The sequence below is a fragment of the Rhincodon typus genome, chromosome 7 (assembly GCF_021869965.1).
Source record: "Rhincodon typus isolate 14 chromosome 7, sRhiTyp1.1, whole genome shotgun sequence".
NCBI lineage: Eukaryota > Metazoa > Chordata > Chondrichthyes > Orectolobiformes > Rhincodontidae > Rhincodon > Rhincodon typus.
This window is the reverse complement of record NC_063338.1, coordinates 53,751,747-53,776,563: the sequence shown is the minus strand read 5'-3', so window position 1 is coordinate 53,776,563 and position 24,817 is coordinate 53,751,747. Positions and strand designations below refer to the sequence as shown.

General features: G+C 39.3%; 1 protein-coding gene across 1 annotated transcript in view; it reads right to left on the bottom strand.

Annotated features, from left to right (window-relative positions):
- pkp4 (plakophilin 4) overlaps window positions 1–22,323 on the bottom strand; it is a 98,288-nt gene extending 75,965 nt beyond the window's left edge. Inside the window, exons 1-3 of the mRNA XM_048599064.1 lie at window positions 22,217–22,323; window positions 18,911–19,481; window positions 2,094–2,234 (exon numbers count right to left, since the gene is read on the bottom strand). Coding sequence (XP_048455021.1) covers window positions 2,094–2,234; window positions 18,911–19,475 — 706 coding nt within the window. The 5' untranslated portion in view covers window positions 19,476–19,481; window positions 22,217–22,323. The remainder of the gene's footprint in view (window positions 1–2,093; window positions 2,235–18,910; window positions 19,482–22,216) is intronic.
- Window positions 22,324–24,817: the final 2,494 nt, after the last annotated feature.

The window sequence follows — 24,817 nt, the reverse complement described above, 5'->3', positions numbered from 1 at the left end:
GAGAAAACATAGGCTTGATAAGAAAGAATTGAGGTTAGCAAGGTTAATGGAATATATTTTAATGCAAGGAATCTGAAGAATAAGATACACAAGCAAATGAAGGGAAGGTAATAGCCTAGTGGTATTATCACTAGACTATTAATCCAGAAATTAAGCTAATGTTTTGAGGACCTACGTTCAAATCCTGCCACAGCAGTTGGTAGAATTTTAATTTAATAATTTGGCAGACTCAATCCAGTTCTTCTGCATATGGGTCAATATGGGTATTTCTACTTTGGTACAATTGCTAAGGTTCACTGATAAGCTTAGACCAGCAAAGATTGTAATAGCATATCAGCTGCACCATCCCTAGCATAATGACTTAGGAATGCAGCCTCTGGCACTACAGATGCAATCTTCTCAAATGAGAGAGAAATAGTGGGAGAGTTTATTCCATAAAGTAGTGCAGTTACTCGCTTGAACACATAAGTGACTATGCAATATTCTAACCCAGAACTCTGCCATTTTTTGAAGATTCAAACCACCAACTGTCTTTCTGATTCCATTCTGGATTCTCTTTCTTTCTAATTCTTCCACTTTATAATCTTTTTCCTGGTCACGATACACATGTTCATTATCCTCTTTGCAAAACAAGACTAAGAATATTCTGTTTCGGAACTGTAAATGAAACAGAGGCAATGGTGTTGCGAAGAAATTCATTAACACTCGAAGAAGTCTATTTCCATGCCTATCACTAATTCTTAGAACCTTTTAAGCTGGATCTAGGACAAAATCAAAAAGACAACCCAGATCCAATTGGCTTCATATTCACAAAGTTGTTGACAAGGTGGCACATCAGAAATAAATGATTAAGAATTCACCGAATAGAGTGTGATATGCAATGTTGGACAGACAATTAGCTTAAAAATATGCTCCTGTTGCTTTGATGCAATTTAGGTACTGCACAATAGTCTTACTTCACAACTAGTTGCAGAATTTTATTTTAATGAACAGTGATAAACAGAAAGTCATAATTTAGAAAAGTTTTGAGGTATCCAAAGCATCAGTCTTGGAACCTTAAATACTTTAAGATAAATAACTAAATTAGATAAAATATTCTAAGTTATGTCTCCTAGATTACAGATAATAAAAAAGGCAATGAAAACGAGAGAACAAATTTGGTTTTATTAGAAAATGGACTAACAGGTGATTGTTGCAGTTCCGTGCAGATATGAAACTGGCTGGTAATTAAAAGAAATATTATTTGAAGTGGAAAGTATGCTGATTAGGAGTTTAGAGATTTGATGTCTTAAGCCTTGGCTCAGCAATAGCACAACAATACCAAAGGGTCTGAGTAATAGGGTAGATCCAGTCCAGCACTTGAAAACAGTATTAAGGTCAGCCTAGATTCTAAGAGTATACTACATTGTCCAAGGTTGAGATCTCAAACTGGGGGTAGGGAAGAAAAGTTGAAGCCGGCATGCAATGGTCAACAATGGAGACACTTAACTGAACAATTATTGCAGATCAATTGACTACATGAAGATAAATTATTTCTTGCTTCCACTCAGTTCTTCGGAGATAGCAAGAACTGCAGATGCTGGAGTTAGAGTCGACACAGCGTGGAGCTGGAGGAACACAGCAGGTCAGGCAGCATCAGAAGAGTACGAGAGTTGAGGTTTCGGGCTTAGACCCTTCATCAGGGCCTGATGAAGGGTCTGGGCCCAAAATGTCGACTCCCCTACTCCCCTGATGCTGCCTGACCTGCTGTGTTCCTCCAGCTCCACACTGTATTGACTTCCACACAGTCTTTGATTGATTTCAAAAAAACTGGGAAAACCCTAAAACACATTAGTAACAAATCAGTTTGCAAATCAAACATTTAAAAATCTATTCTAGATTAGTTTACACTAAATCTACCATTTTATCTCTAACCTTTTTAAAAAAAAATCCACTTCCTGTTTGACACATTCAAACAGATGACCCTAAGTTAAATTAGTTTTCTTCAGTAGTATGGTCTTTGTCATTATCTCAAGAGAAAACTTACTCGACAAAACCATTACCTGAGCCTGTACGAAACACTGCAGTTTGATTGCCATGAAGAAATTCCACACCTGCATGACTGGGACTGCGATAAACCGGGCTTTGGAGTGTTCTTCCTTCATAGATTGGAGTAATATGCAAATCAGGAGACATGGTAGAACGCAACTCATGTCCCAGCTGACTGTGTTGACTGGCATATGAACTACGCAATCCTGAAAAACAGAATCCATGGGTGAGTGATTCAAAGCTGACTTGCACTGGGTATAAACAATTATTTAAAAATAAAGATGCTTTGATACGCCAATTGATCAGTATTTATTTCCACTGGGCATAAACAACAGTTAAAAAATAAAAGATGCTCTGGAAGTACTAAAATACTGGAAACAGTACTAAATACATAGGAAGTTAAAGTGTGGTAAGAATGTGGAACTCTCCCACAAGGACTGGATGAGTGAATAGTATTGCATTTAAGGAAAAATTAGATTAATTCAGATTGAGTTTGAGGGAGGAAGGACAACAAGAACATACTAAAAGGTTTAATGAAGGTATGAGGACTTTTGCTGTGTAGTTTTAAGCTTGATTCCATGTGTTTGGGTTCAAGACAGACTGATTGAGGAGACAGCATGGCTTGGGCTTCTTTATAATATGATTTGTTACATATGGAGACAAAATACTACAGTAGACAGTATTCAGATATATACTGGGCCTTAATCCTACATCATTGCATTATAGAATAACAATTTCATAAACTAAAACAGAAACTGTTGGAGAAACTGAGCAGGTCTTGCAGCACATGGAGAGAAAGCAGAGTCAACATTTCGGATGCAGTGAGCCTTCTTCAGAACGGATTCCAGCTAGGAAAGGGTTGGTAGACTAGGCAATCACTTTCCAGAACACCTATGTTCTGTCCACAAAAATGACCCAGCTTTCGGTTGCCTGCCACTTCAACACCAACATGTCCCCTGTCCAATATCTCTGCCTCAGGCTTGCTACAGTGCTCCAAAGGTCAGTGCAAGCTGGAAGAACTGTATCTCATCACTGTTTTGTTTTTGCTTCAGATTTCCAGAATCTGCAGTTCTCTGGTTATTTTATTTCATAAGCTAGACAGCTTAATGCTTGTCTACTTCACTTACTTCTCTGCACGTTTCTAGCATTCACTTGACCAGATTACAGGCTACTGCCTAGCTCTCCAACTGTTTTTTCTCTTTCCCTTTCTTATTAGGTGGGAGGCAATGGCCTAGTGGTATTAACACTGGACTGTTAACATAGAGGCCCAGATAATGTTCTGGGGACCCGGGTTCAAATTCTGCCACGGCAGACGGTGGAATTTGAATTCAATAAAATATCTGGAAAGAATCTAATGTTGACCATGAATCCATTGTCGTTGTGTGGAAAAACCCATCTGGTTCACTAATGTCGTTTAGGGAAGGAAACTGGCATCCTTACCGGGTCTGGATGGGACTCCAGATCCACAGCAATGTGGTTGACTGAGCTGCCTTCTGGGCAATTAGGGATGGGCAATAAATGCAGTCCAGTCAGCAACACCCTCATCCCTTGAATGAATAAAGAAAAAAAATTTAACTCCATTCACTCTGCCATTTAGTGTCCAGTGAGGAGTTGTTCTGTGACCTCATTGCAAGTTTGCTTCAAGGTCCTAAAACTTTTACACAGGGGACAGTGATGAGTGTGGACATTAACCAGTTGAATGATGATGAATGATTTTATTGTCACATGTATTTTATAGTGAGAATAACAATAAAATACAGTGAAAAACTTTTGCATTGTCGACATGATCCAGTGCCATTTTGAGTAGCTTTAAGAATAAGAAATTGATTAAAGACAGTCCATCACTCCTGAGCCAGCTCATCAATGATGGAATCCCTCCTCTGGGCGTAATCTATTTCAATGCAGTGAACATATTAAGAATGAGATACAAGTTGATGCCATAGTATGTAGAAGTCAAGAAACTACTTACACTTTATGTACTTTGCAATCAATTATTTAGATTTACATTCCACTTAAATTCTGAGCTTGGAAACATGGAACAGAAGTATATACTCAATGGAAAGATAAATAATATCCTAAAAATGATTACTAGATTACAAGTCAAATACCTTCTTTACCTTCCTAATTTAATGGATAAACATTTAAGTCTGGAGAAATGTCAGGATTTGTATGCATTCAGACGTGATCATTTTCATACACAGACACTTGCTAAACATATGGACAACTTTGCTCATTGAATCAGGTTTCTGCATGCTCATTTGAGAGCTTTTTCCCCCAAATACAACACCTTCTACTCACTAAATAAAATCTGGAGAGAGGATTTGAAAGTAATAGAGGAAAGAAAAAGAAAAAAAATCATCTGCAGGTAGGAGTGAAGTTAATGAAGGAAGAATCAGAAAAATCAACATTATGTACGAGATGGGGAAGAATGGTGGAGCCAGAAATAAAGCTATGTTCAACTACTTATTCATAAACCTCTAAACTGAGCAATAGAATTAAAACATATCAAATTAAATCAATTTGTTAATTATAATTTATTAAAGGAGAGTAATTAGCGTTAGAAATGTAACCGTAAACAGTAAGTATATTAAGTAAATAATAGTAACACAAACATTATATTGAATCAGTAGTAAGAGTATAAATTTACACAATATTCAGAAATATCACTAACTGAAATGACCACAGCTTTAAGATATATTTAGGTGTCAGATTTTGCTGTCAAAATAAAGTGAAAACAAATAACGCTCACCATTATTTATACACAAGTGGTACAGAAATTTGAAAAGAGCAGGCACATGCACATGGCAACATGCATATGTTATGATCACTTGTACTATTTTGTCATTAGCCTTTCATTGTCTGACTCTCTATTGACATTCATTGCATGTTATAAAGTTATTGTTTTGCATGGTAGATACAAATTACACTCGCAAAAGTAAAACCAAGTATAAGTATTCTTTAACAATGTGACAATTGATATATTACCATTCTTCTCTATGGCACTGAAAATTAATGAGCACAAATGTGGAGCCTCATTTCCTCACATAATAAATGTTAAGATTTTAAGATTTTAAAGAAGATCATATTTCAGCAAAAGTTACTTTTTCTTTCTTTTTGTCTCATTTAATCTAATCTTTCTTTTCTGTCCATCCTTTGCCACTACATTCATACACAGACGAACGTGAACTTTGTTCAATTCTTTCAGTAATCATTTCTCAATCCTTCAGATGATTTCTTAAGGTGGAAAAGTTAGCGATGAGGAAGATGGACTCAAAGAAGTAGAAGACAGTGTGGGCGAGTTGGCAAGCAATGGCAGGTGGAATACAATGCAGCAAAGCATGATGGAATACATTTTAGGAACAAAATGCAGAATATTTTTTGAATGGCAAGAGACTGGAAAATTTTAAATTCAGGACAGAACCAGATGCCAAGTACGTGAATCACAGAGAGTTAATGTGCAGGTATATCAAGTAATTAGTATTATAGAGATGGACAGCCCAGAAGAAGGTGCCCCATAGAAGAAACAACTACTCTAATCCCATTTTCCAGCACTTGATACATAGCTTTGTATGTCTTGGTAATGCAAGTGCACATCGAACCAGCAGCAGATATCTTTCAGATGCCCTTCGAAAGTAATGACTCTTCTTCACAACTGATTGTATCTAGGAAAAATGATATTTATGTTGAATACTAGAAGTGGGGAACGAGGGGAAGGGAAAAGTGAAGAGAGTGAATAATAGCTGGAGATGGAGCCTGTACAGAAAAAGAACGGCAGTTGGGCAGACAAAGGAATGGATAATGCTGAGCAGGGAAGAAAGAAGAGCTGCTAACGGGAATCATCGGTGGGTGAAAATCGGTTGGCTGTGATAAAAGCAGCCAGGAACCATGCCCTCCAGAACGCCCTGATCCACTTCTCCACTTCTAACACCTCCTACACCCACACGGTACCTTTCCACGCGATCGCAGTTTACTTCCTCTCTCCTCAATATTGAAAGCCCCAAATCACACTTTCCAGGTAAAGCAGCAATTTCCCTGCACTTCACCCAATTTAGTTGACTGTATTTGCTGCTCACAATGTGGTCTCCTCTACAATAGGGAGATGAAACACAGACTGGGTTACTGCTTTGCAGAACATTTACATTCTACCCTCAGAAACAACCCTGAGCTTCTAGTTGCCTACCACTTCAACACACCACCTTGTTCCCTGGCCAACATTTGTCTTAGGCTTGCTGCAGTGTTTCAGTGAGCCTCAGTGCAAGCTGCAGGAACAACATCTCATTTTCCACTTGGGGACCCTGCAGCCTGCATGACTATATCAAGTTCAATAATTTTAGGGCCTGAATACCGCCTCCATGCTCTTACCACACCCCTATAACCCAGGTCTTGTCATCAAATGAGCTGCTTTCATTACAGTCAACCCATTTTCACCCACTGATGGTCCCCATTAGCAGCTCTTCTTTCTCCACAGCTCACCATTATCATTCCTTTGTCTATCTAACTGCTGTTCTCTCTCTCGCTCTCTGGGCTCCATATTATTCACTGCCTTCCCCTCCCTCCCATCCCCCAGTCTTTAGCATGAATACCATCTTTTCATAGCTACACTAAGTTCTGAAGAAGGGTCACTGGTCACGAAATGCTGACTCTGCTTTTTCTCCACAGATGCTGCCAGACTTGAAGTTCTCCACTAATTCCTCTTCTTATTGTAAACATCTGTATTTGTGTTAGAAATTTCTGAAATTTTTTAAACCAGGGAGTTTGGAAAACGAGATTTTTTCAGTTTTAGTTTCAGCTTGTGATAGTTCTGCAGACAGTGTCAACACTGAATTAATTTAGAGTAAGGCATCAGTAATAGTCCCAGAGAGTGTGTTTTGATAAACACTGACGTTATTCAAAGCGGAGAATATTTAAACCCTGTAGTACGGTAGTTCCAGGAAGAAGCTCTCAGACTTTACAGATTAGGAGTCAAAGTCAAGTTACATCATAAATAAAAATCTGGCTTATTCTATTTTAATTTCATTTCTTTTGCTTAATAAGTTTCTGCCTAATTGTTAAAAATCAAATATGCAGCATTGTATATTTATATTTCAGTGAGAGACGACCTCATTAAAATCAAAACAAAACAAAACAAAACATCATCTACCAAGCTAAATTTCAGCCTGAGATCGGACTCCTCCTGTTCAAAAATGTTATAGAAACATAGAAGATAGGAGGAGGAGGAGGAGGAGTAGACCGTTCGATGCCTTGAGCCTTTCCGTCTTTCAGTATGACCATGGCTGGTCACCGAGTTCAATATCCTAATCCCACCCTCGCCCACATCACTTGATCCCTTTAGCCATATCTAAGCTACATCTACCTCCTCCTTGATGATAAGAAGAGCAATGTTTTGACCTCAACCACTTTCTTTGACTATGAATTCACAGGCTCAACACTGCTTGGGTGAAGAAAATTCTCATCTGCCCTTATCCTTAAACTATGAAGTGTGGTTCTGGACTCCCCCACCATTGGGAACATCCTTGCTGTCTAGTCCTTTAGAATTTTATAAGTTTCAATAAGGACCCTCCTCATTCTTCTAAACTCCAGTGAATACGATTCTAACTGACTCAATATCTCCTTATACGTCAGTCCTACCATCCCAGGAATCAATTTGGTAAACCTTCACAACATTTTCTCAATAGCAAGAACATCCTTCCTCAGGGGCCTCAATTTTCCAGGTGTGGCTTCACCAATGCTCTGTGTAACTGCAGCAAGAAATCCTTGTTCCTATACTCAAATCCTCTTGCTACAAAGGCTAACATTTAATTTATCTTCTTTACTGCCTGCTACCCTGCGCACTTACTTTGTGTCTGGTGCATGAGGATACCCAGGTCTCTTTGAACATACCCCCTCTCAATTTACAACCATTCAAATAATAATCTGCCTATCCATTTTTGCTACCAAAAAGTGGATGACCTCAAATAGAATTACTACAGAGGGAGAGAGAAGAAGGGAGAATAAAAAGGAAGGACAAAAAAAGAAAGAGAAAGAACTGTTGAGCAGAGTGAAGTCCGAATGGAGCAACTTGCCCTCCCGCCATCTTGCAGCAATTTGTATGTACAGCATGTACAGAAAACGGTGCAAGGGAAAGAGAGAACAAGGTGTATCCTACTATCTAGGGAAGAGAAAATTCAGTTAAGATAGCTTGGACAATGCATGTTGTTTTTATTCAAATAGTCAACCAGCGCCCACTTGAATACCTTAATCAACTGTCTTCACCACACTTCCAGGCAGACATTCCAAATCCAAACCACGTTTTGTGTGAAGATTCCTACATCATATTTGCTTTGTTTGCCAATTGCTTTAAATCTATACACTTTTGTCCTTGATCCACTTACAGTTTCTCCATATCCACTCTATCCAGAGCTGTTATGGGGTGGCACGGCGGCTCAGTGGTTAGAACTGCTACCTCACAGAGCCAGGAATCCAGGTTCGATTCCACCCTTGGGTAACTGTCTGTATGGAGTTTGCACATTCTCTCCACGCAGGCGTGGATTTCCACCGGGTGTTCTGGTTTCCTCCCACAATCCAAAGATGTGCAGGCTGTGTGGATTGGCCATACTAAATTGCTCATAGTGTTCAGGGATGTGTAGATTAGGTGGGTTATAGGAGGATGGGTCTGGGTGGAATGATCCGAGAGTCAGTGTGGACTTGTTGGGCCAAAGGGCCCGTTTCCATACTGTAGGGATTCTATGATGATCTATTATGATTTTGAAAACGTCAATGCAGTTTATTCTTCTCCACCTTCTCTCTCCCACAGCATATAGAATTCCTACAGCATGGAAGCAGACCATTTGGCCCATCGAGTCCACACCAATCCTCCGGACAGCATCCCACCCAGACCCACCCATTCCCGTACCCTGCATTTCCCATGACTAATCCACCTAGCCTGTACATCCCTGGATACCACGGGGCAATTAAGCATGGCCAATCCACCTAACTTGCCATCTTCAGAGACCGTGGGAGGAAACTGGAGACCTGGAAGCAGGGTTGGTGGGGGGGGGTGCACGCTGATATGGTATGAATATGCAAACTCCACAGACAGTTGAGAGAGGGTGAAATTGACCCTGGGTGTCTAGCACTGCGAGGCAGCAGTGCTAACCACCGAGCGACTATCCCGCCCTTAAACTCACTATCACTTGATTGTCAGCCTTGTTTTTTTTGTGCTTAAGACCTTGAGCAAAATTTGAACTTACCTTCTTCTGCTTCAAACATGACAATGACAAGGGAAATTGGGATGGAGGAGAAGTTTTAGTGATTAAGGATGAAATCACTCCAACAATAAATGACTTTCCAAGAAGTAGATGGGCAGTCATAAGTAATAACAAATAATTATAGAATACAATGTTCATGGGGGATTTTAATATTCATACAGATTTAGATAAGCAGACTTCACACACCAAAAGGGTAGAGAATTCTTGAATATGTCAGAGATAAGATTTCTGTCGCAACATGCCCTTAAACAATGAAGGCATGCCACAGTGGACTTGGTAATAAGTGATGGGCAGATTTAGTTAACAACCTCACAGGTGTCCCCTGGTCTTGAAATCCCCCACACTAGGGAAAAGACAACTACCATTAACTCTATCTGTACCCCTTCTGATTTTATAAACTATAAAGGTCACTTCTCAACCTCCTAGACTCCAGTGAGAAAAGTCCCAGCCTATCTAGCCTTTCTTTATAACTCAAACCTTCCATACTCTGCAACATCCTGGTAAATCTCTTCTGAACCCTCTCCAGTTTAATAATATCCTTGCTTTAACTGGGTGACCAGAACTGGGCTCTGTTTGCGGAAGAGGCCTCACCAATGTCCTGTACAACCTCAACATGACTTCCCAACTCCTATACTCAAAAGGACTGAGCAATGAAGGCAAGTGTGCCAAATGCCTTTTTAACCGCTGTCTATATGTGAAATAAACTTCAAAGAATTATGTACCTGAACCTCTTGATCCCTCTACTCTACAACACTATCCAAGGCCCTACCATTAATTGTATAAGCCCTACCCTTGTTTGTTGTATCAAAATATAGTATCTTTTTATTTATCCAGATTGAACTCCATCTGCCATTTTTCAGTCTATTGATCCATTTGATCAAGATCCCTTCGTAATCTTAGAAAACCTTCTTCGCTGTCAATTATGCCACCCAATTCTGGTGTCATCTGCAAACTTACTAACCATGCCTTCTATATTGTCATCCAAATCATTTATATAAATGACAAACAAGAGAGGACCCAGAACCGATCCCTGTGGAACACCGCTGGTCACAGGCCTCCAGTCCGAAAAGCAACCCTCCACCACCAGTGTCTTCTACCGATAAGCCAATTATGTATCCAGCTGACAAGCTCACCCTGAATCCCATGTGACCTAACTTTACTAATTAGTCTACCATGCAGAACCTTTAAGGCTTTACTAAAATCCAAATAAACAACGTTTACTGCTCTGCTCTCAATCATTTTGGTAACTTCGTTAAAGAAAATCAAGTTTGACAGACACAATTTTCCTCACAATCAATTTTTGCCTCTCTAAAGGCCCATGAATCCTATCTTTTAAAAGCACCTCCAACAATTTACCCACAACCAAAGTCAGACCTACAGGTCTATAGTTCCCCGGTTTCTCCTTACAACCTTTCTTAAACAAAGGTACAACATTAGCCATCCTACAGTCATGAGGCACCTCACCCATAGTTATAGGTAATGCAAATATTTCTGCAAGGGGTCTCACAATTTCCTCTCTTATTTATCATCATATTTCCATTTAGCAATCTGCATCTGAGACTCCTAACTCTTACTTATTATTTTATAAACTCTGTGCATTCCTATTTGTGCCTGTTAACTGTGCTTTGGACTTCATTTTTCTCTTCAACTTCACCTACTAACTTGATATTGTCTGTGCTAGTGCAGCTGTATTCCCAAATATTTTGCGAACTTCTATTTTCTTCTTTTTTTCTCTCTTTGTTTCCATACCCTTTCCAAGTTAGTTTAAACCTCATTCAACAGCGTTGGCAAAATGCCACGCACGGAACTCAGTCCTAGTTCTGTTCAGGTGCAACCCCATCTGGCTTGTACAGTGCCATCTTCCCCAGAGCCAGCCCCCAGCAATTTAAAGCCCTTGCTCCTGTACCATCTTTCAAGCCACACGTTCATCTGCCTTATCCTATTTCAGTGCTCACTTGCATGTGGCAATGGGAGTAATCTAGAGATTACGAGATTTGAAGTCCTGTTTGCTAACTTTCTACATAGCTTCCTAAATTCTGACTGTAGGACCGCATCCATCTTCCTACCCAAGTCATTGATACTAACATGGACCACGAACTCTAGATGCACCCCCTCCCATAGAAGAAGGTCCTGTAGCTCTCTGTCACATCCTTGACCCTGGCACTAGGAAGCACCAGGCACCATCCTGTAGTCAACAGCCACAGAAATTCGTGTCTGATCCCCAATCTCTATTACTCCTCCTTTCTTCTTCACTCCTCTCCTGTATGGTCGGGCCACTCTCAGTGCCAGAAGCTTGACTCTGATTGTGCTCCCTTGAAAAGCCAGTGCCCTCATCAGCTCCCAAAATGAAAAAATAATTTTAACAGGGGCTCAAGACACTCCTTTTCAACCATCCTGTTTCTCTTGGACTGCCTGGTGGTCATCCATTCCTTTCTTCCTTCAGTCTGTTAACTTCTCCACCCATGCTTTCCAAATAACTCTCAGCCTTGCAGATGTGCCATAATGTCTTCAGCTGCTACTCGAGCTCCTTACCAGCCAACGAACTCACTAGTTTTGTGATGTTACTCCAATTTTTCTCCAACTCAATACAGGCTTGTCATGAGCTATGGGTGGCTGGTGCCCGAGTCCCGGGCAACTGTAGGCTTCAGGCCTCAGCCACTATTTGTACTTTCAAACTAACAGAAATAGTTTCTCACCCTCCCCTTATTTCATGAATGTCTTGCAAACTTCAATCAAATTACATGCAGACATATGAATTAGGGACAGAAGTAGGCCATTTGGCTCTTCAAGCTTACCCAGCCATTCAAGACGATCAGGGCTGATACTTTTGTGTTCCAAATTCCATATTCCTTTCTACCTCCGAAAATCTTTACCCTTGTCTAACAAGAATCTGTCTATCTCCACCTTACTAATATTCAAGAACTCTGTCTCCACTGCCTGAGGCAGAATGTTTTAGTATCACACATCTCTCAAAGAAAAATTCCCCTGGTGTATGTCTTGAAACAATGCCCCATAGTTCAGGACTCGCCACAAAGGTAACCATTCTTTCCAAGTCCAACTTAAGACATTACAAGATCTTGTACACTTCAATTATCACATGGCTTGCTCTTCTAAACTCCAGTGAAAACAAGCCTTGCTTCTCCAATTTCTCCTTATAAGACAACCCACAGATATCAATCTAGTAAACCTCATCTGAACTATCTCCAATGCATTTACATTCTTCTTAAATAAGAATATTAAAACTCCACATGTATTGGTATGACATTGGGCGCCTGATGGCGCAGTGGTTAACACTGCTGCCACACAATGCCAGAGACTCTGGTTGAATTCCAACCTCAGGCAACTGTCTGTATAGAGTTTACATGCTCTCCCTGTGTCTGTGTGTCTTCCTCCCACAGTCCAAAGATGTGCAGGTTAGATGGATTGGTCATGGTTAAAAACCCCATGCATGGTTATGGGGATTGGATGGGGTGATGGACTGAATTACAGAGAAATACCAATTCTGCAGAGTGGTTATAATGGGGGACTCCAATTACCCAGAGTCTTCTATAGGCACATAAATAGTTAGAGTAGTTAAAGGAGGAGTAGGGCTAATTAGAAAACAAAAAAGGAATTTACACATGAAGGCAGGGGCATGGCTGAGGTGTTAAATGAATACTTTTTATAAAAAGAGGATCCTGCCCCACGCCATGGTGACAGAGTAAAATATTTTCTAAACAAACTGGTCAGATATGATATTACACATCTGTGCAGCAGGTGGGATTTAAACTCAGGCCTCCTTGCTCAGGAGCCACAAGGTAGAGGAGGAAACTGTATAACTAAAATGGTTCAAAGTTAATAAGGAAGTAGTCTTGAATAGACTGTTGGTACCCCAGGTTGGGATGAAATCATCCATAGATTTTGAAGGAAGCAAGGGTAGAAATTGACAGGGTGGAAGCATGAACCATAATCCACAAGCTGTCTCTGGACTCAAGGAAACAGAGAATTGAAAACATTCCGGCCTTGTTCAGAAAAGGTTGTAAAGATAATCACAGCAACTGTAGACCAGTCTGTTTAACTTCACTGGTAGGGAAGCTTCTAGAAACATTTATTTTAGATAAAATTAGTAATCTTCAAATTGGCTGAGTGATAAGAAAGAAAATTGGTTAATGGATTTTTTTTGACCAAGAGCAATTGGCGATCCCCAGGGATCAATACTGACACCCTTGCTTTTCCAGATATATATTCATGATCTGGATCTTGGTGTGCAGGGGGCAATTTCAAAGTTTGCTGATTATACAAAACTTGGCAGAAATTTAAATTATGAGGAGGAAAACTAGAATTCCAAAAGGACATTGACAAGTTAGTGGATTAGGCTGTTGGTGACAGGTCAGGTTCACTGTAGAGAAGAATTAGGTCATTCAATATGCTACAGAGAACATTGAAAGACAATACAGAAAAGGGGGTACAATTCTAAAGGGAGTGCAGGAACAGAGGATATATATGTGCATGGATTGTTGAATATGGCAGGTCGATTAGAGAAAGTAGTTAATAAAGAATAGAATGCCCTCAACTTTACTAATAGGGGCAGAGAATTCAAAGCTTTGCTAAAGTCCATGAGGACCACATCAAGTGCACTACCCTCATTCATCAAGCCTCCTTGTTACTTTGTCAAAAAATTCCAACAAGTTAGTCAGACATTATCTTCTTGACAAATCTATCCCATCCAAAGTGAGTTTATTCTGATGTTCCGAATGGATTCCAACAATACGTCCACCACTGAGATTAGACTGGTCTGCAATAAATTGGTCTATCCTTCACTCCCTTCTGAAACCAAGGTAAAATATTAACAGTCCTCCAATCATCTGGCATTATACTTGAAACTCAGCAGGTCTGGCATCATCTGTGAAGAGAAAGCACAGTTAACGTTCAGGTCAAGTGACCTTTCTTCAATCAGGATTGAAAAATGAAGGTCAGATCATCCACTCTTTCCTCTCTGGCTTCTGTTAATAGCCTCTGGTATGCTTCACCTGGTGCTGGTGATTCAACACTTCCATGGACACTAATGCCATTAATTCGTCCTCTCTCACATTTGTGATTTGGAGATGCTGGTGTTGGACTGGGGTGGACAAAGTCAGAAGTCATATGACACCAGGTTATAGTTCAACAGGTTAGAAACACAAGCTTATGGAGCGCTGCTCCTGACTTCACCTGACGAAGGAGATACATTCCGAAAGCTTGTGATCTTAAATAAACCTGTTGGACTATAAGCTGGTATCATGTGACCTCTGACTTTCTCATGTTTATCGCATCCAATACTATACATTCTCCAACTACAATAACTGCATCATCTCCTCTTTTGTGAGGAGACACAAAATATTCATTAAGAACCGTACTAATTTCTTCTGCCACCAGACTTGGGTTACATTTTTCGTTTTTTTGAGAGTCCTACTCTTTCCTTAGTTACCCTCTTACTCCTCATGTATTGCTTGCTAATATCTTTTCTTACCTCTCTACCATCCTAATTTTATTTGATGTCACACCTCCAGTTTCTAATAATTGTCTTGAAATTTTGAAATACTCAGTTCTCAATGTCACATATAACCTTTTCTATTCTGCCTTGTCTTGTCCTGCACATTCTTGATATCCAGGGGCCCATAGATTTAGACATCCTACACTTTTCTTTCCAGGAACATGTTCACCCTGAATCTTCTGAATCTCTATTTTGAATGTCTCCCAGTGGTCTGACGTTACTTGAAAATAAATCCAACAACTCTGCATGCTGGAAATCCAAAACAAAAACAGAAATTGTTTGGGAAACTCGGCAGATCCAGCAGCATCTCTGGAGAGAAAACAGTTGACACTCATGTTCAGTGACCCTTCCTCAGAATATTGGCTGTCTTCTCTCCACAGATGCTGCCAGACCTGCTGAGTTTCTCCTGCAATTTGTTTTTGCTTACTTTCAACTAGTTGTTTCCAGCACACGTTTTGTTAAATTACATTCATTTTACTAGAGTGATCTTGCGTGAGTTCTATAGAACTCATGTTCTATCTTTGTCCTGGCCCATAATTGTTAGGACTAACAGAATTATGATCACTACTACTAAAACACTCTCCTTCTGCTACTGTTTCTACCAGCCTACCTTGATTTTATAAAATGAAGTACAAACCTGCACCATATTTTGTTGGACTTGCTGCATAGAGGCCAAAAACAATTATTTGAAAGCACCTCACAAACTCTGCTCCCTCGAATCCTTTCAGATGAAAACTATCCTAGTTAACATTGAGAGGCTATTTTAGCTAATCACTTCCCTTGTTTTGCCCTTGTATTCCTCAAAGATTTACCTATATTTTTGCTCTTCTAGCTCATCTGAATGTTTGGGATTTACAGTACACTTGGTGTAACTGCTTCTTTTTCAAGCTTCAGCACAATCCGTGTGTCTTCATTTGATAACCTTCCTAACATATCCTCTCTCATAATAGTTGTAACTGGTTCTTTGACCAAAATTGCCTCTTTTTCTCATTGCCCCTTCTACCTCGCTTGAAAATCCTGTACCCAGGATTGTTGATCTTTCATTCCTGTCCCTCCTTAAGCCATATTTCTGCAATAGCAGTAACAACATACTGTTATGTTTTTATCTTTGCCCTCAGCTTATCTGCTTCATTTGCTACGCTCCTTACACAGAAGTAGCTGCCCTTGCGCACTGCAATACACTTTTTCTTCCCCCCACCACCTTTGTTTTCTCTGCCTTCTAGATTCATCCAGCAATTTTTTGCGGTCCATTTTCACTTTAGATTTTGTCCCAACTGAATCTACTCTTTGCTTCTCAACCCCCTGCCAAACTAATTTAAAGTACTGAGCACAATATTGTAAGGTGCAAATATCCTTTAGCACAACAAAGCCATTTCATTAATATTTTTCAAAGCGATTGCAAAGTCATGACCTGACCTCATGACATTAAATTAGAATCCAACTTGACAATAATGTGATTAATTCCTCATGGTTTTTTGATGTTTGGAAAAACTAAACTGGTGTAACCAATCTTACAATTTAAAACTGAAGTAGGTGTGAAATGTATCAAGAGGCAATCTGCAATACCCACAAACTTAAAAAGCACGTTACTTTGTTCTTTCATTATACAAAATAACTGTATCCCATCATGTTCAGTTGCCATGTTATTCCCTCTAGTGTTAAATTTCCTTAAAAACAATTATTCAGACAATAATTCAGGATTATTTCAGAATTAGTGCTTATGAAATAAACACCGCTTCCATGACATTAATATGTAATCTAAGTTGCAGCACTTGAATTACTAAGGAATTCAATGGTTTTTAAAGCACAGGAAACTAGTTTGAATTAATGGGATTAGTGACATGAGGCTAACAACACAGTGCTGAGAATGAGGAGCAAGTGCTGGTGGTTGACAAAAGAAAATAACAATTAGAAGTTTCATGACATTTAGGGGCTGGAGATAGGTAAATTAGAGGCAAAGTTTTAAACATGCATCAAGGGTTGGGAAGCAAACGAGGTCCATCCATTACAACTGGTGAGACAAGAGAATGAGTCAAAAGAGGCAGAGGAGTGGCAGAATTGGGCATCTATCTTATGTGCAGAAATTGTCCCAGATCTGTAATGTCACTGCAGAATAATATGTAGCTAAGGATGTTGTGGGTGGTGAAGGAAAGGGAAGGATTAAATATTAGGAACTGGTGGTGAATCTTCAGGGATGAGAAAATAACATTTTACTGAGTATATTCTAGTTGGTTTCAGATGTCTCCCAGATCTCCTAAGCATGGAAATAGGAGTTAAAATCCTTATGGAGCATTTGTTCCAAAATCTGCAATTGATTTTTATACCACAGATTAGTCATTTCAAATTGTCATTTGAGAACACAACTGACAGGATCAACACCCACTGTCACAGCTTGTATTCTAAATGATTCCAATTATTTGGTCCATTTGTACACATCTAAACCTGAATCCTCACATTTGTTTATATATACTATTGCTGCTAGCTATTAAGGCAGCCCTTCATAATAAGCTAGTAACAGACATGCTGTCATGTTGTAGCCTTTGCATAAGATGTATGACATCAGATGATAGCATAACTTCAAGTTACGATTCTTACAATTATCATGTTTGTGCAATTGTTTGGACATTTACTTTCCATATGTTGTGAAAGTGATCGCAAAGGTTTTATATAGATGAAAAATCATTCATTCCTCTATGCCCTTTTGTCTAATTTCTCATGTAAATTTCTGTTCAAATTATTTTATTTGAGTTTATACTCAGATTACACTTGTGAAACCACCAATAAACTCCTCCACAATTATGAACATTGAACTTCTTACGCAGCTTTATGTTATTTTCCTTTATCAGTATTGTCCTTGACTAGTTATTACTCTTGTTCCAATGCAACTAGCACATCATAGCTTTTTTAAAAAAATCCTGCAGTTCCTACAGGGTCATTTGAGGTGTCCTCAGGATCCACCCCTGGCCTTTCTTCCTTGTGTGAACTGCAAGTTCATGGCATCACCAACAAAATTGGAGCGTATATCCATATGTATGTCTTTGATACTCAATTCTGTTTCCTCACCATTTTACTTGACCACAACATTATCTCTGTGCTTTGCGATGGACCTGATACATCTATCCCCCAGCTGGAGCTGACATCCCCTTCCTCATTGGACCTGGAACTACCTCCTATGCCAGACGTGAAAGCACCCACCGCCCGATCAGACCAAAGGCAAAAATGCACCAGGACTCTCTACATAATCTGGATAACCATGTGCAGGAAGTAGCCCTTTTTGCTTGAATTCAAGGTTTGGACCTTGAGAAATGGCTTGAATAATCGGAGGCCATAGGGTCCACTTTTGTATAGGGAACAAAAATTCTCTAAAGCTTTAAGATGTTAAAAAGATTATTCGTAATCCAACATCTATTGCCCATTAGCAATTGTGGACTTATTGTATGAAGAACGTAATGGCAAGAAAGTAAGGGTTATTACTGGAGTTAAGAGCTTCAAAGGCAGTAGTGAAGAAGTGACTGAGTAGATTGATAACTGCAAATGCATTCTGGCAGAGAGTAAAAGTGAAATAGTTGGCAGTTTAAAAGCAACTTGGTCAAAGTTTTTTGAAGGACGAACACAGAAAGAAGTAGGAGGAAGATGATGCAACTGTTGAGTGATATAAGGAAGTGATCAGAATTAGCTTCATCTGTGACCGAGGCAGTGGATATAAAAATAGGCCACATGAAATGGCAAGGTTGGGAAAATGTCCATAAGTAGTTAAGCATGTTTTTCGTTTCTTGCCTCATTTTGTGCCCTTGCATTGATGAAGGAAGGTAATACTATTTTAAGGAGCCTTAATTTATAATGGTTTTCAGGATGTTGGTAACAGCAAAGTGAGCATAAATACAAAATGAATCAATTTCAACTTTTAAATGGCTGCAGTTGGTAGCCTTTTTATGCAAGCAGTACCATATTCCTCAAATTTTATCTTATAGTTTTTCACTTTTTCAGGATATATTAGAAAGTTTGAGATATTAACTACTGAGGATTAAATGCCAGAATATGTTCAGATTACATATCATATACCCACTAAAATAAACTTTTCCATGAAAAGAGTCGTAGTTTATATTGTTATCACAAAACAGACCTGCAAGGCTGTCTGGTCGTGGTGGAACCATCCTCTCATAGATTTCTGGTGACTGCAGACAATAAAAATCAGCATCAATGGCATGAGATCTTTGCAGCGGTGCTGCCATACGTTGAGGAACAGCAGTCATAGTAGACCGTGCAGGAGATGATGATCCGGTTTGAGCTTGGGGTGGAGAATTTATTCTTGTTTGTGCATTTGCCAAAGAGAGAGGTGAACCCAGTCTCAACGAAGAGCCTAAAGTCTGGAATGGAGAGGTGGCTCTGCTGGAGTTAGTGGGTTGTCTTGTAACTGAACCAATTCGTCTAATTGTAGCTGGTGATGTAGATCTCTGCGGAGTATGTGGAGAGCCTGCTCTCTGAGCTGGCAATGTAGAGGACAAATAAACTGCAGAGTTATTGGACCGAGGTTCAGTTGATGCTGGTGACCCATAAGCACTCCCAAGAGATGTTCTGAGAGATCCCCTTGACGGTGACATTCCAGTACCATAAGCTGGTGATTGTGTTCTAGAAGGAACTGAACTAACTCTTCTCATTGCCCTACTGGTTGTAACAGCAACATTCATTGGACCCTGTTTAAAAAAAAAAGTTAATGTCACCATTTCAAAAAGATAAAGATGAATGCATTGATATTACGCCTGGTCAAAAGGTATTTGGGATTCACAAAGAAAAAGATTCCTCTTATATAATCCCAACATCACTACTTACATTTTATGCTTGATAAGGTGGAATGTCATCTAAAGACAATGTTTACATGCCATCAATTTCACTCTGCGAAAATTTGTTTCCAAAGCTGAGCAATGCAGCAAAGGGATTTTTTGCATAAGTTTCTTCTATATTATCCCAGCCATCAGCAAGATTGACAATTCACCCACATGGGGCTGGAAGAAATTTTGAATTTTTCTCTATTTTAATAATAAATTTGAAATCAGACATTGGATTCACAGGCCTTGTGCCATCCTGTTATTTCAAAACATCAGCAAAGTCAAAGTAAAATACAGAATCCATAAACATGAATGAAACTAAATTAATTCAAAGTTCAAGAAGAAAACATAAACAGTGCATGTTCAAGTTGTGCCATGGAGGGAAAAGGAAGAATAACAATTTCCAAATTCGCAATCTCACCCACACTGCTGTAGGAAGACACCAACCAGAAATAAATCACTTCATCATTGGATGGGAAAAACCAGAAATGTCAGTTGCTCTTCCTAACAAGATGTTTGCAGAAACTTTGGTTTGTAGCCCAGGGAGAAAAGAAGTCTGCCCTCGCCCACCTACTAATGCTCTCATAGAAGAAACTTTCTCATGCACTTCAGAAGGTTTATGTAACATTTGAGTATTGGTATTTCTAAGTGTATTGTTACAAATGTATGTGTTAAGATTATGTACTGAAAACAACAAATGCTGGAGGTCACAGCAGGTCAGACAACATCCACGAACAGAGAGCAAGCTAATGTTTCAAGTCTAGATGCTCTTCATCAGAGCTCTGGATCGAAAAGTTAGCTTGCTCTCTCTCCATGGATGCTGTCTGACCCACTGTGATCTCCAGCAGTTGTTTTCTGCACAGATTCCAGCATCTGAAGTAATTTGCTCCTACATGCGTTAAGATTATTTTCATCTTAGAAATTGCAATTCTTACATGTAAAATAAATGAAAGGACACCTAGTCTGATGAGAATGCAGACAGGCCAGGTAATTACAGTTCAAAGGCAGGCCGAAATTAACGTTAACAATGCCATCATATAAGGTGTCAAAGTTAAACAACGAAGGCCTCACTAACTGTCTCTCAAGGATCTAATTTGTCTGTGAGGGGTTATATTAATCGTACAATTTCTTTGGATTAGTAAAGATTGAAGGTAATTATTTAACAGGGCAAGGTTTTAAACTACACTTTTCAGAGGAAACCTTTGAAATTAAAAGATAATGAAGTATGGGTGGGTTTGAAATTTTTTTTGGCTGTCAGTCTATGAGGTGGTAAGTCAAAACAGCAGCTTGGAGAAGGTAGAGGCAGCAGCTAGAACAAAGAACAGAGGGCCATCAGGAATTGGAGTGATTTTGTTTTGGAGTCACTATGCAAAGATGCAAACAAGTCCCACGCTCAGGGTGTTGAAATCCAAATGTGAGAGATGTTGAAGTAGGGCTGGAAGATTTGCCTATCTGGATGCTCGTAGGAGTTTTCGTAGGACAGCTCTCACTTTGAAGCAAAGAAAAGGAGAAAAACCACAAAGTGAATCACTGGCAGCCAAGGCACATTACACTGGGCTGGGTCCAGGAAAACTGAATGGACACAAGAATCTGAAAACTTAAAAGGTACCATGGTTAAACCTGAAAGGGGATCAGGTCAGGGCCATTACGAATGTTTTGTTTAAAGTGTAAGTATTTGAGATAAATAGTGTTTGTTCTTGTTTGATTAGTAAATAATTTTTGTGGAAGGCTGTAGCAATCTTTTCAGTTAATCACTGGGAATTGAATTTATTTTTATAGGTTTAGAAGGGTCTAGGCCCGAAACGTCATCTTTCCTGCTCCTCTGATGCTGCTTGGCCTGCTGTGTTCATCCAGCTCTACACCTTGTTATCTCAGATTCTCCAGCATCTGCAGTTCCTACTATCTCTCCCCAACATACAAAGAGACTTAGTTTTTAGAAAATAATTATTTTTTGGAACCCAAAAATCCACAGGATGCTCCTATAAACATGTAGGCCAGAAGTAAATGCATGGCAATTAGGCCACAAAGTGGATGTGAAAAGACTTTGCCCGAGATGCCACTTTCTGTGGGCGTTTGTCTTTTTACTTCAAATATGCCTCTCCACAGAGTAGGAAAAGGGGAGCCCATGGCTTCCTTGGACAGAAATATGCCTGGTGGCTGTTCTGTCCACTAAAGTCCACCTATTTGGTGGACTAGAACAAGAAAAGTGAGCACCTTGTTCTTCAGATCTATATCCTGCAAACTAAAAGGCAGGAATCAACTGATAGAATTCAACCAAAGATTGGTGGGCCCGAGACTTCTGGGCACTAGCAGAGTAATAGTTCTTAATTTTCATCCCTTGCTATGGCAGCTACCCAAGTGTTTACCAAGAGTGAAAAGGGCACCTATCTGAAATATCTAAAATGAGACATTGCAATTAAACCATATCTGTTTGGCTAAGAAAATGAAATTTATGATAAGCCCATCCCAATGCATATGCCAGAAGCAAAAGTTTGTGAATGATTTTTGCCTGTACAGCTTAAAATGCCAACAGTATAGAAGAGATTGAGATGATGATTGTGGAGAAGTTAATTTAAGCCATCAGCTTCCTGAAAACGTAGTACCTGGCCAACAGTCTGTCCCTCTGGCCTTGAATTTCGCACTAGGTGATTACTGTTGGTGCTGCTCTGAACAGATTCCTGTAGGTTTCTTGCGTTAGGCTTGATCAAGTTCTGGCTGCTATAATAACTGCCTGCAGTCTCCTGGTAACCACTATCAGAATAGGAATTCATTTGTGTGGAGCTTCGTGAGTTTCCAATAGATCCTGTACAGTTGGAGCAGACAGGTATAGCTTGTTATAATACAGCTGATTTGAGGTAAACGTCAAAGTACATTTTATTTTGGAACAGGCTTTTCAAAACAGACGATGTGAAAAAGTTGGTGTTGGTACAAATTGAAATTCATATACAACAGACCCTCACTTTCATGAAGAGAAGTTTGTTCAAGTGCGGGAGTTGGTAACTTTTCACAGCCTGCTTCAACATTAAAGGATTGGGGTTGAATGTTTTCAGTAACTCTGCGTCTATTAATTCCTCCTATTGGGTCATCTGTAAAAAAAAAAGTTAGTTGCTTTAGAATTCATTTCAACAGTAAAAAAAAAACTCTTTCAATTAAGACGTATTTTTTCCTGTAAAAAGCTAGCTAATTGCAATTTGGTAACTACACTTCGGACCACATCCTCCAACGGGGATGTATGGTCTGCTTCTGTCTTGGAAATACTATGTAGTCAGCAAATTAATATGATATAATTCAAACAAGGATACGCAGAATCCTATGGCCATGGACAAACCACCTCAGATGTAAGACAGCATGTTTGGAAAAACTGGAGGCTTTAACATAGGAACCAATTTATTTTACCAAGATTTCTGCTGGGGCCAAATAATAAATGCAATTTGGAAGAATAAAAATGGCCAACCCGAATCAAATTTGGGCAAACTTCAGCACAACACATTTTGAAATAAAAAAGATTTTTGGCTGCCCATTGCCTAACCCGCAATAAAAGCTCCCCATCAATAGACAAAATTCACTCCACACATATTACCTATCACATTGCAAATAGCTATTAAAAAAGGGAAAGATGACACTGGTAGTAGTAGTCTATAGGCCTCCTGACAATAGCTACACTGTGGGTCAGAGAATAAGTGAGGAGGTCAGGGCATGTAACAAAGGAAATACATTGATCATGGCTGACCTTTATCTTCATGTGTATTGGGGCAGCCAGATTGGCAGATGAAGCCACGAAGAATTCATAGTGTATTCAGGACAGTTTCCTAGAACAACAACAACAACTGATGGATCCAACCAGGGACTAGGCTACTTTGGATTTGGTGATGTAATGAGGCAGGCTTAATAAATAATGTCATAGTAGAAGATCCCCCAGGAAACAGTGACCATAACATGATAGAATTCAACACTGAATTTGACAGTGAGGAACTTAGAACACAGAACAGCACAGGAACAGGCTCTTTGGCACACCATGTCTGTGCCAAAACCTGGGTTGGAGACAAAGGTGCTAAGTTTAAATAAGGGGAATTACAAAGAAATGGTGGCAGAGCTAGCTTCAATGGACAGGGAAAGGAGTTTAGTAGCAAAGATGGTTGAGGAACAACGACAGTTATCTAAGAAAATAGTTCACGACTCACAGCAAAGATACATCCCAATGAGGAAGAACGATTCTAAGAAAGGGATAAGCTAACCATGGTTAATTAGGAAAGATACGGATAGTATTAAATTGAATGAAAAAATTACAAAATGGCCACAATTAACGATAAGCTAGAGGATTGGGAAAGTTTTAAAAACCAAAAGATGGCAAAAACAGGTAGAAAATAAACTCTGAAGGCAAACTTGCAAGTAATATCAAGACGGATAGCAAGAACTACATTAAATTTTAAAAAAAGTAAGCAAGAAACCAAAGTGAACATAGGTCCTTAGAGAATGAGGCTGAGGAATTAATAATGGGGAGCCAAGAAATGGCAGAGGAGTTACCAAATAAGCAATTTGCATCAGTATTCACAGTAGAAGAAATTAACAGTATTCTAAAATTACTAAATAATTGAAGGGCAAATGAAATAACTACAATAATTATCACTGGAGAAAAAGTGTTATGAAAAGTTAGTGGGGTTCAAGACTAATAAATCCCCTGGACCTGATGGAATGCACCCTTGGAAATTAAAGGAAGTAGCTACAATTATAATGGAAATATCAGCAGTAAAATCTTCCATATATTCTCAGATTCTGGATAAGTTATAGAGGATTGAAAAAAAATGCTAATGTAAAACAGTTATTTAAAAAAAAGGGAAGGAGTCCAAAATAAAGGGTAACTATAGGCCAGTTAGTTTAATGTATTTTCGTTTGAAAATGTTAGAGTCTATTCTAAAGGATGTAATTGCAGGGCATTTATAAATACATAATATGATTAAGCGGAGTCAACATGCTTCATGAAGGGGAAATCATGTCTAACAAATTTAGTAGAATTTTATGACGAGGTGACAAGCTGGATAGATAAAGAGGAAGCAACGGATGTAATATATTTGGAACTTCAGACAGGTTTGAAAAGGTACTGTACTTCAGGCTACTTAATTAAGAGCTCCTGGTGTTGGAGGTAGTATCTTCACATGGATATTGGATTAGCTAACTAATAATAAAAAGGGAGTTGAGATAAGGAG